This window comes from Trichophyton benhamiae (genome assembly GCF_000151125.1).
Source record: "Trichophyton benhamiae CBS 112371 chromosome Unknown contig01989.5, whole genome shotgun sequence".
NCBI classification, from domain to species: Eukaryota; Fungi; Ascomycota; class Eurotiomycetes; order Onygenales; family Arthrodermataceae; genus Trichophyton; species Trichophyton benhamiae.
Window position 1 is genome coordinate 979,123 of NW_003315112.1, and position 17,312 is coordinate 996,434.

Here is a 17,312-nt window from a genome sequence, read left to right on the forward strand (position 1 = left end):
ACACCAGATAGTGACATCCTCAACTCCATATTTAAAATCGATTGTCCTTGGTAGCTGCTGCAGCCGGACATGATACCTCATTGACAATTTGAAGGTAGGAAGCCAGATGGTCTTTCTCGGTCTTTGGATCATCAAGGTGTACGTATATGCGTTCCTTGGTGCCGTGGTGCCGATGTCTGCGACGTCGCTTCTTGTGAACTGGCTTCCACCCATGGACACGGACAGCATACATCGTATAAAACGTGAAAAATAGGTGATATAGCCTAAGATAGAACGTGAGCATCCCGCTTGTATCAATTTAGATAATGGTGCGTACCCGCATGTGCAAGAGAAAATGATAGCAGCTAGCTCTAGGGAGCCAAGTCTGTATAGTTCTGGGAAACAGGGTCGGGTGAATTTGTTTTCTTGGTTGCAGACAATGTCGAGAACGTCAGGGGGAAGTGGAGTCCAGAGCAAAAAGGCCGAGCCTAATGCGGACAAGGCTATAGTTGGGACCAGCCCAATCAAAACTGTCATGTCGAGTGCTAGCTGCACGGCAAGAAGGGGGGAATGCCTTCGTATAACGGTGTAGTATACAATGTAAATAGAGGACAGGATGGAAATCCCGAGCTAGAACTTCTCAGTACAGTGGTCAGGAGATCGTGGATGAATAAAGAGAAATGGTCACCATACCGGTAAAATTGGTATTCCATCTTTCCATCTTCCCTTTACTGGGGATATTGAGGGAACGGGGACATCCTCGTTGATACGCAAACACCCCGCAAAAAAGCCCACGGCTATAAGAGAAAAGACCGTACAGGATGAACGAAAAACCAGTTCCTGGAGATATTGTGGATGAAGCTTCATCAAATGCCGTATCGCTGAAGACATGGTGCTTAGATCTTGATATAGTGGGGAGTCCAGCTCCGAAATGGGAAGTACGTTGGGGTATAGATAAAACAAAAACCCAGTGAAAGAGAGTAGTAGTGACCAGCACCTTTAGAAATGAGCTTTCGCAGTAGGGGGGAAGATGAAGAGATGCATGGCCACTATCATCTTCAAGTGGTGGGTGGTGAGTTGATATATTCGAAAAAGGAGACGGCGAGTGTGAAAAGAGAGGTCAAGAAGATGTCCCTCTTTTCCTTCCTTGTAAAGTCGGGACCCATCACGGCGCGTCCCTCACATCGATCAACGCCGTGATACGAGCCAGTTTGCACATCGACTGCTTCATCTGGCGCGCACCGATGAGCAACGAGCGGCAACGGATGCCTCTTTGCTGAACCTTCCTTGGTCGATACTTTTAATAGTTGAAGACGCCTCGCCGCCGGAACTATTCATCCGGGATTCGAGTGGGGTGGATGTTTCAAGGCCTGCATTCGGCCAGGATGTGATGGCCAGTGGTAGGATATCAGAATGCAAGTGATGGTGCAAACATGAAACACATCAGAATTTTCCCCATACAGCCACGGCCAAGATGGGGACGAGCGGCGTGCGGAAGAAAAATGACTTCATGGGATAAAAATAAACCGGCGAAAAGATTTTCCAAGATGAAGAACTGTTGAGACAAAAATATATTACTATGCTTGCTAGTTACTCAGTACAAAGTGGTTATCACAAAAAAACACAACCGCGCGGCCAAAGATATCCCCAACTGTGTCTGTTTCTCAACCGCCTCCCAAAGAAACCCCCCTTCCGTACCTTAGCCATTGCAGCTCAAATAACTCCTATACGCCGAGGTTCAGTACACGCATAGGCGGCGCGAAACGCCTGCTCTGGGCCTTCGTAAAATCTGTCCAAAGGAAGGTTTCCAAAATGGCAGCAGAACACTCAAACAGACATATACCCAGGAAGAAACAAGGGAAACAAAATATGTAATGACAAAACACCAACATTTACTCTTCATGTAACCCAGAACGTGCTTATGGAATGAGGTTTTGTGAGGAGCCGGGGATAGGAGTGCGTGGGTTCAAAAATTGATAAGAGTTCATATCCAATACAATAACTCGGCAAACTTATGCGGCCGCGACCTCTTGAGGCGCAATCTCGCCGCCAGCTTCAGTTTCTGCCCAGTCGCCCCAGAGGCCTTGTTTTGCTTTAATCCGTAATCGGCCTCCAAGATCTTTGCTGCTTTGCTCAACCCGGACTGCGTCCTTTGTTGCTAGGACAAGGACTTCGAAGAACATCTTTGTAGCATCAGCTTTGCTTGTTTGGAGCTCAGGGAGTAGATCTTGGAAGACAACAGCTTTGCCTTTTGTTGGTGATTCAGTGGATGGAGATTCGCCAAACTGCTCCCGTAGAACGTGAACAGCGTGTTTCGTTCCCAAAGAAATTGGGCCAGTCTCAACTAGGCTGCTAAGTTCATCGTATTCTTCTGGGTGTTGACCGAGGCCTTCATCTTCGCTGAAATGGTCATCTCCAGTTCGGGGGTTGGCATGTTCTTCATCTTCGGGAACCTGGATTTCTGGCTGTAGGTTCAAGGTGGTATCTTCTCCTAGGATTGGCCCTTCTTCTGGTTGTAATAGAGTTTCTTCTCCCTCAATATCAAGTCGAGGAACCTTGGCACCAGCATCAATGTCCATATCGGCAATTCCACTGTCTCTCTTTCGCTTCAAGTCACCTGCTTTTCTAACGGATTCAATTGACAGCATCCCACGAAGTTCTGGCGCCCAGTTGCCGGTGTTTGCACCCCCCATGACATTAGAAACGAAAGAACCGTTCTTTTGCATCATCATCAGGCTAAGGAGAACAGGATCCCGGGGAAGAATTGATTCAGCTATCAAAATCTTTGATCGGTCTTCCTGTTGTTCTTTGATCTGAGCACTAGAGAGAACAGTGTCGGCGTCTGGCATAATCACTCTTCTTCGCTTAACTCTCTGGTGATGTCGAATGGCTCCTTCGTTCGCAAACGTTTCGTCCAAATCACGGACAACACTAGAGCGCACAGATGAAAGTGGCGAGCCTGATCGATCGCGGGTGAAGTCACTGGTAAGCGGGGGGATGACAGTCGAGTCCTCTTCGATGGGCATGCCAAGCTCTCCGTCAATGCCGCCCATTGGTATATCATCATCCATATGGATGGCATTGTCAATATCTTGAGTAACATCCGCATCAGGTCCCTTCCCAAGAGGGGCACCATCTTCTCCAAGATCAAGATTGAGGTCCCCATCGTATAAGCGGTTGTCATCGCTAAACAGATCTTCACCAACAGGGCGTGGGGCGGGAGCCTCTCGACCGACTTCAATGCTTGTGTCGTGGCCAAGTGGGATATCCTCGTCTTCACCGAGATCCAAAATTAAGCCAGTATCATCCTCAAGGTGTGGTTTTTCCACGGGTCTAACTGTTTGAGGGGTGCTGTCTGGAAGTAGCTGGCTAGACCAGCCAAGGGACGAGGCTGGCCTCTTCGGATCATGTTCTACCTGCGCTGGTTGCGTGAATAGAATAGAAGGGTCCAAATTCATAAAAAGGTCTGACTCTGTCAAAACGTCCGGGAGGGTGATTCCTCCAGCCGGCAGGGGTGCAGTGGTAGGGAGATCGTTGTTATTAGTTAGACGAAAAGCCTATAGAAAAGGTAATCAGCATCGGCCTTCCCAAAAGCGGGTCTAATATTAGGACATACCATTTTAATTTTCATCAAAGCTTCGTTACAGTCGTCCAGGAGATATCTAGTTTTGCGGCTGTATATTCTAACGACTCCCAACAAAAGCTGGCCGCTAAGACGAAGCGCCATGGGTGCTTGGCCCTGATCAACGATAGCATTGACACTGCTTTCGATATCTGACTGGAGGATGTGTGATTTCGAGAGTTTTCGTTCAAGGTTGGCTGACAGCCAAACGCGGGCCAACGGCCCTGTCTTGGACAGCAGCGTCTCTGAGTAAAACATTGTGCTGAGTTAGGCAACAGAATGCCACGGCTAGTCTGTATGTTGCAGCAATATATCCGGTATATTATTGCGCAAAGCGGTGGTGGTGAGCAGCCAAATATCCGTCACAAGTCATAGGATGGTTATGGAGGTCGTAGGTTCGATGGGCGCGGTGCTGTTCTGAGCAAAACAAACGTCGCCGGACACCGCGCTGAAGGTAGAAGTGCAGCCAAACTTCACAGAGAAGTCCAAAATCCCATTTCCGGGCAGCTATCTCGAGTAATCGGAGTGGTAGCAGCGAGGTCTGTCGTCGGCGGTGATGGCGTTGTTGTTGTTTCTTTGTCGCTGTTGCTGTCGCAGCGCGTTGTGATGATCCAAAAGGCGAAAGTTTCGCCGAAGAGGGAAAAAAAAAACCAGGTGGCTGGATAGTCACGTGTCTGTGCTAGTGGTACTAATACCAGGCATCAGTACATAAATTACTAGCGGTATTAATGATAAGGTTTCGGGATTAATTTTCTCCGTCCTGTCCCAAAGAGGGAAATAGTGGGTCATGCGCTTGGCGGGTAATCTTACGTAAGTTGATATCAAATATTTGCAAGTTGATATGTTGTCAACAGCTCCAAAGGTCATCGAGACAGCAGACGACGCCGACGACGAGAATAACAAGTCGATATCGCTGGAACACGCCCTATATACTCATCAGCTTTACGGCTGCGGTGTCTAACCGCGGTTTTTACAAGTTATACTGTTTCATTGACTCTTTTCACCTTCGAGTTTGACCACAACTCCTATTTATACGCCGGCGGTACGCCCCTGAGCTGAAAACATATAATTCACTACCGCACAGCAAGCCGGCACATTGACAGGCACTCTATGTCGATTCTGCGTTCTGTCTAAGATATATCAAGGGTCCAGCCTGAGTGGGGACGAGAAGGGGGGCTGCCAGATTCCACCGCTGGCGCTGAATACCTTCTAGACATGTCCGGTCTATCCACACCTTCGCTGCCATTCTACAGTTCTACGCCAAAAAATGGCAGACGTTCTCCTTCTCCCACTCGCCGATCAACGACCGTCTCTTCCGTGACGACGTCGACATATTCTAAGCTTTCTCCGGAAGAAGTGGCCAGCCGCTTGACCACATCCCTCTCCCACGGCCTCTCTCCTGCCGACGCAGATGCTCGTCTTCTCCAACACGGACCTAATGAACTTCCCCATGATGACCCCGAGCCGCTTTGGCTACGATTCCTTAAGCAGTTCAAGGAGCCGTTGATTCTCCTACTGCTCGCTTCCGCGGCCATTTCCTTTCTAATGCAAAACTACGACGATGCCGTTAGTATCACCCTCGCTGTGACTATTGTCGTCAGTGTTGGGTTTGTGCAGGAGTACCGTTCTGAGAAATCACTGGAGGCACTCAGTCGGCTGGTACCCCATTTTGCCCATTTAATCCGCAATGTTCCCACGACTGGATTTGGCGCTCTGCCAACGACAACCAAGGAAGAAGAGGAAGAATATGAAATGGTCAACCTTACTAATGCGCCAGCTCACCCTGCAGGGCCATCTGCAAAGGCGTCAACAACGGTTACTGCTACAACCCTGGTTCCGGGTGACTTGATCATATTCTCGACTGGAGACCGTATACCAGCTGATGTTCGAATTACCTCTGCAGCAGATCTTACGATAGATGAATCGAATCTAACGGGAGAAAACGAACCTGTACACAAAGTCTCAAATTCCCTAGGACAACCACCAAAGCAACTTCAAGATGGCAAAATTTCCCCCTTTTATGATTCGCCCGCCGCTGGAACGGTTGGCACAGATCTTCGATTAAATGAACAACATAACATAGCCTTTATGGGGACATTGGTGAGATCAGGGCATGGCCAAGGGATTGTCATAGCCACCGGGCCAAACACGGAGTTTGGAAGCATATCCGCTTCACTGCAGGATATTGAAAGCCCTAGAACACCGTTACAGCTTTCGATGGACCGGCTCGGTCAAGAACTGAGCTACATGTCATTCATTGTAATTGGCATAATTGTGGTGATTGGGTTAATTCAAGGTCGAAAATTGCTGGATATGTTTACGATAGGAGTGTCCCTTGCTGTGGCTGCCATCCCCGAGGGCCTCCCGATCATTGTGACTGTTACTCTGGCGCTTGGTGTCCTGAGAATGGCCAACCGTGGTGCGATAGTGAGACGACTACCCAGTGTGGAAACTTTGGGCTCCGTCAACGTCGTGTGCAGTGACAAGACTGGTACCCTAACATTGAACCATATGACCGTGACAAAAATGTGGCATTTTGATAACGATGAGCCATTTGAAGTTAACAAGGAACATACCGCACTCAACCTTACTCCAGCCGCGAGAACAATTATGCGGGTTGGTAATATTGCGAACAATAGCCGGTTATCGAGGGCCCATGCAAATTCACCAGCAACTGCTGCCTCAGCTGCTGTCCTATCTTCCACGATGGATAGTTCTTCAGGCGCTGTGAAAAGCCGATGGGTTGGCCAACCAACTGACGTTGCCATTCTCGATATGCTAGATATGCTTGGTGAGGATGATGTTCGCGATGTCATCAGTGGCAGGATTTCGGAGACTCCATTCAGTTCTGAGCGAAAATGGATGGGAGTTATTGTAGCAAGTGCAAATTCAACTGATAATGCCATCAGCCACAGCGGCTCGGATATGGCATATATAAAGGGCGCCGTGGAAGAGGTTCTAAAAAGATGTGACACCTACCTTACTAAAGATGGACGCGAAGTTATTTTGGATGAGCAACGACGGAAAGACGCCAAAGCAGCCGCGGAATCAATGGCTCAAGAAGGCCTCCGAGTCCTTGGCTTTGCCAGCGGGCCGATCAGGAGCCAAAATGCCACTTCTAAGCACACGGCAAGCAATGACGAGAAGCGCTATACAGGTCTCATATTCTCCGGTCTTGTCGGTATGAATGACCCTCCTAGAAAGGATGTTCATAAGTCTATCCGACGCCTCATGGCGGGTGGAGTCAAGGTTATCATGATCACCGGCGATGCGGAAACTACAGCCGTTGCCATTGCAAAGAAACTCGGGATGCCTATTAATTCCTCCTCAGGCGCAAGGCCTGTCCTTCGAGGCGATGAGATTGATCATATGAACACTGAAGAATTGGCACAGACAATTTCCGGGACATCGATATTTGCAAGAACAAGCCCTGAACACAAGATGAAGATAGTTAAAGCGCTTCAATCGCGCGGTGATGTTGTCGCAATGACAGGTGATGGAGTCAACGACGCGCCAGCGTTGAAAAAGGCAGATATTGGCATATCTATGGGTAAATTAGGCACCGACGTTGCCAAGGAGGCGGCAGACATGATCTTGACGGACGACGATTTCTCTACGATATTACGAGCGATTGAACAAGGAAAAGGAATATTCTATAACATTCAGAACTTCATCACGTTCCAGTTGAGTACCAGCGTGGCTGCGTTAAGTCTGGTTCTGCTCAGTACTGGACTGGGCTTCAAGAATCCTCTTAATGCCATGCAAATCTTATGGATCAGTGAGTTTTTACGCCATGATGCATTCATCTCACAATTCCGGGGACTACGTCACTAACAGCTCAATCAGACATTCTCATGGATGGCCCACCCGCTCAATCCCTTGGAGTAGAGCCAGTTGATCCATCAATCATGGTCCGACCGCCGCGGTCCAAACATGCTCGTGTTCTCACCAAACCTCTCATCCGCCGTGTCTTAACCTCGGCATGCTTCATCATGGTTGGCACGCTTGCCGTATATGTTCACCAAATGGCCGACCACACTGACGAGATTTCGGGTGTGCATTCTCGCGTAGTCACTCGCCGTGATACCACTATGACGTTCACCTGCTTCGTCCTGTTTGACATGTTCAATGCTCTCACTTGCCGATCCGAGTCAAAGTCACTGCTACGCGGCGAAATATCTCTGACTGGCAATAAAATGTTCAACTACGCAGTTCTAGGATCTCTTTTCGGCCAAGCTTGCGTTATCTACTTGCCTATTCTACAGGGAATCTTCCAGACAGAAGGCTTGGGTTTTTGGGATCTGTTTTGTTTGGTATGTATTTCTAGCTCTGTCTTTTGGGCCGATGAAGTCCGGAAGTATCTTCTGTGGAAGAGGAAAGTCAGCGGCATGGGAGTTCCGGCATCATCCTCTACAGGAACTCTTTCTTCTATTATTGGGTACAGCGGAAACGTATAGAGGTTATAAGCCGTATGATCAGGAAGATACTTTATGTTTCTCGCCTTTTTCGTTCTCTGTAGTTCTTTTTTTTACGTTTTATTAATTGGGAGGCATACTTGGGCTTTGTGGCTGGCATGTATACATATAGAGCGACAGACATTTACCTATTCTATTGTTCGGAAATATTAAGGGTGGTTTATCACAGCGGCATGCATATATTAATGTCAATAATGGTGATGTCAGAACAAATGGAATATTTATTAATGGTACCTATTCCGTTTTCGATGAATAATTGAGACAGAAACCCGATGCTGATAAAACGCCATCTAACCCCTTACGCTGAAAAAAACAAGAGCCTGACTGGTGGTATGGTAGGAAAATAGAGGGTATCTCGAGTCGAATCGTAAAACTCCATGAACATGTTTAATGAACGGCTGAGCGAGAGGCTACCGAGGCTTTTCACTTAACTCGGCATCGACGGTCTCAACTGTTTCGCCATGCTCGGCGGAAGGGTGGTCAGGCGCACCTACAACCGAAGGCACTGCAGTCACATCTCGGAGGTTGGTCTGAGAAGAAGACTTTGATGGAGTAGGGGAGGAAATGGGCTGACTCTTAGTTTCTTGTCCAGGGTTCGAGAACATGCCACTATGTTCACCACAACCGTAGAGATTGGCTCGGGACACATTGACGTCTTGTACCTGATCGTTCTTCTGAGGAGTCCATGCAAGATAGTCACGGCGTACTTCTACATAATCGTATGCGAATTCGCCGAGCTGGTCATCGTCCATACCGAGGAGCTCTGCTTGTTCGGAGGCGCGTAGCTTAAGGCCGGGGATGATGTTGATAGCGTAGGCGATTAAGGCGGATACGACGAAGGTGTAGGCTGCTGTGGCGACTATGTAGGCTAGTTGGATGTATAGTTGGCGATAGTTATGGATGATCCAGCCACCAACTGCGGTTCCGGTGGTTGGATTTTTAGCACCAACATTGACCCCGTCGAGGCCTACGATGGCATCACTTCCGAAGAGGGCGTTGAACAATAGTCCGACAATACCGGCAACTCCGTGTTCGGCAAACACGTCCATAGAATCATCGATACCCATCCAGTATTTTACTATGAAAGTTAGAATCTAGATGCTGTAGAAAATTGGTGTATGATTGAATGAAAGATGACTTACTCTTGGTGCTGTAGTTGGAAACAAACCCAGTGACAACCCCGAGAATGACGCTTGCCCAGGGCGGGATGAAGCCCGATGCAGGAGTGGCAGCAACAAGACCAGAAATAGTACCTGAGCACCATCCGACCATCGACCACTTCTTTGAAAGACGCCAGTCAAGAAGTACCCAGGTCATGGCGGCAAAGCTTGCAGTTAAGTTGGAGTTCCAGCAAGCCATAACAGCACGAAGGTTTGCACCGAATGAAGAGCCACCGTTGAAACCTAGGCACCCGAACCAAAGGAAGACGGTACCAAGCAATATCAAAGATACGTTGTGAGGTCTGAAGTTGATCATCATGCGCTCTTGGCGACGGCCGAGGACCAGGGAATAGGCTAGGGCAGATAGACCGGAGACAATTTCAACAGGCCCACCTCCGGCATAGTCCATGACACCGTATTTGAAAGCCCAGCCATTGGGATTCCAGATCCAGCAAGTGATCGGGCAGTAGACAAGAGTAGCCCAGAAGAAAATGAAAACCAAGGCAGGTAACAGGCGTCCTCGTTCTGCCACGGCACCCATGACTATAGCGGCAGTGACAGCACAGAATTGGAGCTATAGTTTATTGCATATTAGTAACTGATGCGAACGCAAGAAATGGTGGGCACCCTGTATCGTACCTGGTAGAAAGCATAGAGCAGGTCGGATAGAAGGGGAGAGCCCGGGCTAGGAGTAGCCAAAGTGGCCATGAGGCCAAAGTCGTGCAAGTTTCCGATGAATCCATTTGTAGCAGTGGGAGAGAAGGCAAGGGAGTAGCCCCAGAAGTACCACTGAAAGCTGATGACGGACATAGACGCCATACAAGCCCATATCATGCTGAGGGCCGACTTTCGGCGGGCAAGTCCAGAGTATAGGAAACCGAGTCCGGGGACCATGACCATAACCATGGCGGAGGCTACCAAGATATAGGCCTGGTCGCCTGGTTGAAACCATTTGTTGACATTTTCAACTCCTATGCACTGCGTGTTAGAAAGGAAGGGGGAAAACACAGCTCCTCAGGTATAGAGTAGGCACTCACGCGAGTCACCACCTAGAACTGGATCTGTGGAGAGGCTGAAGTTGGACGGAGAGCCAGTCCAGTTATAGGAAGCATAATCAGGGGCAAAAGGAGCCGGCATCTTCAGTCCTGCGGCTTACCCTGGTATTGATTTTTGGGATAAAGTGAAGGAGTAATATTATTTGTATATCTATTTGTATGGGGAGATATATAGGGCTAAGATATGTGAATGCCGTAGGTCATCAACCCTTAACGGCAAAGAAGAAGTAAGTGAATATGGAAGGAATGTAAAAAAGACATCTCAGCCAGGGGGATGAGATGCAAAATAAAAAGGAGAGGATGTCCTTCATTCGGTCTCGGGTCGGTGAAAAAGACGCATCTGAAGACAGGCAGGAAGGCCAGCCACGAAGGCTGAGGAGCGGGAAGTGTAAGATAACGTAGGGTAGTCCATGACTAGGCCTCGCATCAGGTCGATATCAGACTGAAAATTGTCTGATATTGACATGCCCCTGATTCGCTCGGAGGCCCAGATAGATAACACGGAAGGTTTAGGAGAAACCTGCTAACGACCTCGGAAGATCCAGGGAGGACAGCTTAGTCATATCGGTACTTTGACTGTACTTGGTCCTCAAAGAATGGCTTCTGAGCGTCGTCGATATAAAGAAGAAACAGTCTGCCCTTCCCCGGCCATTATTATTGAATGGAAGGGAAACCCTTAGAGCATGGCAGATCATGGAAAATCGTAGCTGAAGGGGTGAGGTATCCTTGGGGTTGCACATGTATAGCACGCAGGTGGTATCATCTGGGAATATCAGAATCCAGGCACACGACAGCCCCCGCGAAGGATCGCCTGGCGCTCGCACAGGTTCGACGGAGCGGCTGAGGCAGCCCCAGAATTAGCCACAGTAGCGCAGGAGTAGCGCAGCTCAGGCGAGAGATAGGCTTAGACAGCGAGTGAGATAGCCAGATAAGAACTCCAGACTCGCCAGCCCGGGTCTACCGTTCGGGAGAGATAAGGCTGTTGTTCCTGCGCGCCATATAATTAGTCTATCATGGCTGGTCGTTCATCGTATCCATTGAACGGCGGCGTTAGAGGCTGATAAGCTTCTTTGTTAAATCTCCAGGGGGCCAGCGATTGGATGATAACAGATGGTGGCGGGAACACGGAGCTTATCAGGGAACTTCTATATCTGCTCGCCGGTCTCGATCGAGTTGGTTTTTTCTATTATTTCATTTAGCGAGATAACTATTATTTAAGACTGAAGCTGCTGACGCCGGGAGTTGAAGCTGTAGAAGCAAGATTCCCCCGTAAGGAAGATTGGAAGCAAGAAAGAAAGAAAGAAAGCGAGAGCCAGAAAGGAGGGAGAGTTTGATGTAGCGATGACTAATAGTTATATGACTAATATATGATTAATGGATATGACTAATATATAATGACTAATGGACTGACTAATGAATTATTAACACTTCAAAACCGATGACTAACAAAGTTTCTTTCTGCCGCTTTTGATCGCCTTACTAAGCATCGCCTGCTGCCTAAAGCGGCTCTACTTTAACCCAACGAGTGAGAAGGCGCGACTGCCTCACGTGCCTTCCCAGAAAGGCAAAGTAAACCTGGCAAGTGCGTTCGACCGAAAGAGGAAGAAGAGGAACGAAAAAGGCAGGAAGAAGAAAAACATCTCGAACGCCGAACAAGAAAAGAAAAAGACGAAAGCTCGACGAGAAGAAGAACAACGAACGACGAACGACGACGGCTCACATAGTAGCAACACTCAAGCTGAAGACGAAGCACGACACAGAAACTGCAGAGATATGAGCCGTAGCGCCAAACTCGCCCCGGAAGCCAACAGGTGCGTGAGGAGAAGACGGTGGCCCCCCAACCCCCAAACCCCTGGGAGTGATGGACGCCTTAGGCCGGCTTGGATGCTAACTTGGCTCGTGGACAGGATCCTCTTTGTGAAGAATCTCAGGTATTCTAGATGATGCGCCCTTGTCGAGACCAAAAAGCGCTCCTATTTGAGGTGTCCAGTCCTAACAAGTGCCGTGCAGCTACAACGTAACCGCGGAGGAGCTCTTCGATCTATTTGGCAAATTCGGCCCTATCCGGTGAGGACACAGCTGGCAGATGACTAGTCACGGAGTTGTGTGAGCGATAATGGACTAAGGACTAACGGAGAAGCAGCCAAATACGCCAGGGCATCGCAACCAACTCCAAGGGCACCGCATTCGTGGTTTACGAAGACGTGACGGATGCGAAGCAGGCCTGCGACAAGCTGAACGGCTTCAACTTCCAGAACCGCTACCTCGTCGGTCAGTCAGCTCCTAGGAATGCATAGTCTGTAACTATGTGTAACCAACCCCCCCACTAACGGAGAGAGACAGTCCTCTACCACCAGCCAGAGAAGATGATCCGATCAAAAACAGATCTCGCCGCGCGCCAGGAGAATCTCGAACGGCTCAAATTGCAACACGGCATAGATTGACTACAAGCGCCCCAGGACCAGGTGCTGCTCGCTTCCTCGAAATGTCGAACTTCCCCTTCCCCCTCCTGCCCAGCTCCGGCCCTTGTGGCCAGCAGCTTGTGCATCCCACTTCACGGCCCTTCTCCTGCGACTTCTCCGGCCGCTGCCTCGGAAGAGCCCAGGTCTAGGAGCCTCGTTATCTCTGCCCGGTCCCTGGCAGAGCGGTTCAAGCCGTTCGTTCGGTCGAGGCGTTTGGGGGTTACTTAACTTTTGCCGGTGGTGTTCTTTTGTTCTTTTTTTGCAACTCTTCCTCTGTTTTTACTATTACTACGGCTCCCGATCTTTCATTCTTATCCCTCCATGCATGTCCGGGGGATAAGTTGAGGGAGCAGTTCCAGCTTTCATGCCGGAAGATGACGTTAAAACAACGATATATAACTTATTACCGGCTAGTTCATGCCATAATCAACTTGAATGCCTGCACTTTGCTTCTTCGAACCTCGCAGATCATCCGTCTCGTATCTCGTAGCTCGTTCAAAATGCCTTTCAATGCTTTTCTACGATTGAACTCTCTGCAGGCGGCCCAGACCCAGACCACACGTGACGCAGCCGACCTGCCCTGGTTCCATCTCGAAACAACTCCAGCCAGAGCAAAAGAAATTTAACAGCAACGACAAGGACGCAGAACGGACACAGAGAAGCAGAAAGAGGGCGAGACGGAAAAAGGATACAAAATCCTCCCCCTTTTTTGATGGCCACGGCTAGTCTCCTGCGTTGGTCTCCATCAGACGCTGCCCGTGCTGCCCTTTGTCCGGGTTTTCAGCCGCCCTATGTAGGCTGCAGTCTCATCGGCCTACAGCCCCTGTGAACTACTGCTAATTTCTCACCCATATCCCACCACGGACAACCAAGGAGGAGGCGTTTTGGACCAGGAGGAGCCCTTGACGGACGGAATTCAGATACGCCATCCTTCTCTTCCACAGCCATGGCGGCAGGCCACGACACCTTGACCCTCCACCATACCACCAGTACCACCATGTTACTCGCCGCTACCATGACCTCCGTTTCCGGCGCAACAAGAACAAGCACGACAACAGCTACGGCTACGGCCACAGGCTCGCCTAATGCGCCTGGCGATGCGGGAAACGGTAAATGTGAATTGCTCGGCCCCTTTGCGCTGGTCATCCAGGTGTCACTGGGTGCCCTGGCGCTTCTTGTGCTGGTATATAAGCGGTGGAAGGAGAGGCCTCAGCGGCCAGTCAAAGTATGGGCATTCGACGTATCGAAGCAGGTCTTTGGCTCTTCGATGTTACATCTGGTCAACCTGCTTGCTTCCATGCTCTCAGCAGGTCAGATATCGCCGGACGCCAAACAGACAAATCCCTGCAGCTACTATCTTCTCAATCTTGGAATAGACGTAAGTTATCTCGCTCAATATCCATCGTCAGTATACTTTTACTAACATGAAGCAGACTACACTTGGAATCCCCATTTTAATTCTCATACTGCGAGTGCTGAACCATGCGGCGCTGTATACCCCCCTGGCTAACCCTCCAGAGTCTATTGAGTCGGGTCACTACGGCCGCCCACCAAAAGTGCTCTGGTGGTTCAAGCAGTCGATGATCTACTTCTTCGGTCTCGTTCTTATGAAAGTCTGTGTTCTATGCATTATCTACTGGCTTCCGTTCATCGTCTTGGTCGGTGACTGGGCCCTACGCTGGACTGAAGGAAACACCGCCGTACAGATCTTCTTCGTCATGCTGCTTTTCCCCGTCATCATGAATGCAGTACAGTACTACATCATCGACATATTTATCAAAAAGCGTGCCTCCGAACATGACCCGCTACACCCACACGAGGAAGACCATGACTTCGACGACACTGCCTCGATAAATAGTGATAGACATCGCCGCAGTGCTCTGCTTGCTGGCCTTGATGATGAGGACGACTATCCTGCCAGTGATGATGAAGTCCTTAATTCTGCACCTGTTATCTTTTCGGACGACGAGAGCAGCTCCAAGCCTGCTAACAGCGAAGTCACCTCCCACAAGCCGCCTCCCTTACCACACGCCTAATCAATGCCCCCTATCATCGAACTCGGATTCCTACTTCTTCGTTTTGTCTCTCTTATGTACTACTGGTGAATCGGCGTTGGTCTATCATCTAGCAATACGTTCAGTTATCTACTTTGCATACCCGTGTACAGTTCGGCCTGGTCTAGCATCGTTATCCTTTCTTCTGTTTTGCACGCCAGCAATATTACATATATATCATTACATATACCGGATAATGTATTACTAGAAACACCCATCTTCTCCCAGGATAATTTCTTTTACTCAACCCCTCTTGATAAGATATCGCTGTCGCTCAAACATGATGTCATCTTCAAGCATTAATCGTTTTGTTGCTGAGAAAAGAAAAGATAAAAAGTCTTGGCATAAAAAATAAAAATATTCAAAATTTCGAGATTCAAAGTTGAAGCTTTTTAACAGACTCAACAGCTTCGTGCACACGAGCTTGTCGCCAGAATACATATTCTAGCAGGATACAGCTGTACTTATTCCTTAGTTTAATTCCAGATTTGTCCCTGGATTGAGCAAATATGGCGCCGGAACGAAAATCTCGACAAAAGAAGCGCAGCAAAGTCGCATTCGTGGACGCTGGAGAAGAAGAAAATACCAATGGCATCGCACAAGACGAAATAATGGAGAAAGACGAGACTGAAGACGAGCTTGAAAGGATTCTATTCGGCGACTCAGAGGGCTTCCATAGTGCACTGAAGGAGCGTGAGCAGGCGAGCTCAAAGGAGCTCGTTTTGGCAGACGGATCAGACTCGGCAGAGGGATTGGGAGAGGGCGGTGAATCGGAAGACGATCTCGCGAATGTCCCTGATGAGGATGTATGATTGTCTTACTCATGATATATATGTAATGAGTTGAACTGCACTGACATTGGTATTACAGCTATTCTACCTTGACGCTGGAGACTCGGCTCCGGTGGTCTCCATATCAAAAGACGATCAGCCGGCGGAAGAACTGCAAATTTTGGAGGAGCCAGACGTCCCTGCTGCCTGGGAGGATAGCGACGATGACCGAATTCGAGTGTCCCTGGCTGATAACGAGCGATTGAGAAAACTACGGCTTCATGAGGGCGAGGATGTAATTGGTGGTAGGGAGTACATTGCCCGCCTAAGGAGACAGTTTGAACGGCTCCAGCCTGCTCCTGAATGGGCCAGTCCTGCAGCTAAGAGACGGAAAACCGAGGAAGATACGTCTGATCTATCGATGGATGAGGATGAGGTAGAGGAAGATCTATCTGCACAGCCACTGGCGAAGCTGTTGCAGAACATAGGTGACTTGACTAAATCTGAAGGCAATGCCACCTCTGCCGGGAAGAAGAGGAAGCTCCGTCAGGGTGTGTTGGATATCCAGCGGTTGAAAGACGTTGGCGGGAACCAGCCGGTAAGAAAATATATTAACTTCATATATATGTTGGCTGCGCGCTAATATTCATTGCAGTCCTCGATCGACTCTCTATCTTTCCACCCTCACTATCCCTTACTACTTTCTTCTGGACCTGCTTCTACTCTATTCCTACACCACATATCACCCGATTCAGCGTCGCCCAATCCACTGCTTACCTCGCTACATATCCGCCATACGCCTATAAGGACAAGCACATTCGACCGCCCAACTGGCAACCGTATCCTATGTTCCGGTCGTCGACGGTTCTTCCACGTCTGGAACCTAGATACAGGCAAGATTGAAAAGGTCGTTGGCCCCGCGGATCGCAAACATGAGCTCAAATCCATGGAATACTTCAAAGTCTCCCCCTGCGGTCGCTGGATCGGGTTCGAAGGAACGACCAAAAAGGGCGGTGGAGTTATTATTGTTTTTGACGCAAATACCATGCAATGGGTGGCGCAGGTCCGCATCGACGGCCAGGGAGGAGTAGCTGACTTTGCCTGGTGGAGTGATGGCGAGGGAATGTGCGTGGTTGGCAAAAACGGTGAAGTCAGCGAATGGAATATTCGTGAGAAGCGGATTATTGCTCGATGGATTGATGAAGGTGCTGTTGGTACCACGGTGCTGAGCCTGGGAGGCCAAACGGGCCGTCAGGAGCTTGGAGGAGATCGATGGGTTGCCATTGGCAGTTCCAGCGGTATTGTCAATATCTATGACAGAAAGCCCTGGGCTGATGCTGCGGCTGCGGCTCGCAGAAAACCCAACAAACCTCTTGACGAGGCGGCGGATGTTCAATCTGGAGTACCGCAGCGGCCGAAACCAGTTCGTGTGTTGGACCAATTGACTACTCCTATTAGTCATTTGGTGTTTGCGCAGGACGGGCAGTTTATGGTCATGGCCAGTCGGTGGAAGAGAGATGCTCTCAGACTGGTCCATCTACCTTCATGTATGGTCTATTCGAATTGGCCGACGTCCAATACGCCGTTTGGTCGTATATCTTCAGTTGCGGTATCACCGACTTCGGACTCGATTGCCGTTGCTAACGAACAGGGCAAAATCCGTCTCTGGGAGATTCACGGATGAAGTAGATTTGGAATTGGAATTGGGTTGGTGTTAGATATCCAAAAGATAGAA

General features: G+C 49.2%; 5 protein-coding genes across 5 annotated transcripts; 3 read left to right on the forward strand and 2 right to left on the reverse strand.

Moving 5' to 3' along the window:
• Positions 1-1,991: 1,991 nt before the first annotated feature.
• On the reverse strand, positions 1,992-3,859 carry MCD1 (cohesin complex subunit; the record flags this gene model as incomplete). The annotated part of the gene is made up of 2 exons (XM_003016721.1): positions 1,992-3,536; positions 3,596-3,859. The coding sequence occupies 2 exons, from the start codon at positions 3,857-3,859 to the stop codon at positions 1,992-1,994; spliced, it is 1,809 nt and encodes a 602-aa protein (XP_003016767.1).
• A 957-nt stretch (positions 3,860-4,816) lies between these two features.
• On the forward strand, positions 4,817-8,058 carry ARB_05061 (uncharacterized protein; the record flags this gene model as incomplete). The annotated part of the gene is made up of 2 exons (XM_003016722.1): positions 4,817-7,379; positions 7,439-8,058. The coding sequence occupies 2 exons, from the start codon at positions 4,817-4,819 to the stop codon at positions 8,056-8,058; spliced, it is 3,183 nt and encodes a 1,060-aa protein (XP_003016768.1).
• Positions 8,059-8,486: 428 nt separating this feature from the next.
• On the reverse strand, positions 8,487-10,373 carry ARB_05062 (ammonium transporter MepA; the record flags this gene model as incomplete). Its single annotated transcript, XM_003016723.1, has 4 exons — positions 8,487-9,154; positions 9,219-9,810; positions 9,876-10,207; positions 10,274-10,373. The coding sequence occupies 4 exons, from the start codon at positions 10,371-10,373 to the stop codon at positions 8,487-8,489; spliced, it is 1,692 nt and encodes a 563-aa protein (XP_003016769.1).
• Positions 10,374-13,699: 3,326 nt separating this feature from the next.
• On the forward strand, positions 13,700-14,789 carry ARB_05063 (uncharacterized protein; the record flags this gene model as incomplete). The annotated part of the gene is made up of 2 exons (XM_003016724.1): positions 13,700-14,131; positions 14,163-14,789. The coding sequence occupies 2 exons, from the start codon at positions 13,700-13,702 to the stop codon at positions 14,787-14,789; spliced, it is 1,059 nt and encodes a 352-aa protein (XP_003016770.1).
• A 527-nt stretch (positions 14,790-15,316) lies between these two features.
• ARB_05064 (uncharacterized protein) lies at positions 15,317-17,261 on the forward strand (the record flags this gene model as incomplete). Its single annotated transcript, XM_003016725.1, has 3 exons — positions 15,317-15,613; positions 15,678-16,175; positions 16,233-17,261. The coding sequence occupies 3 exons, from the start codon at positions 15,317-15,319 to the stop codon at positions 17,259-17,261; spliced, it is 1,824 nt and encodes a 607-aa protein (XP_003016771.1).
• Between the last annotated feature and the right edge of the window lie 51 nt (positions 17,262-17,312).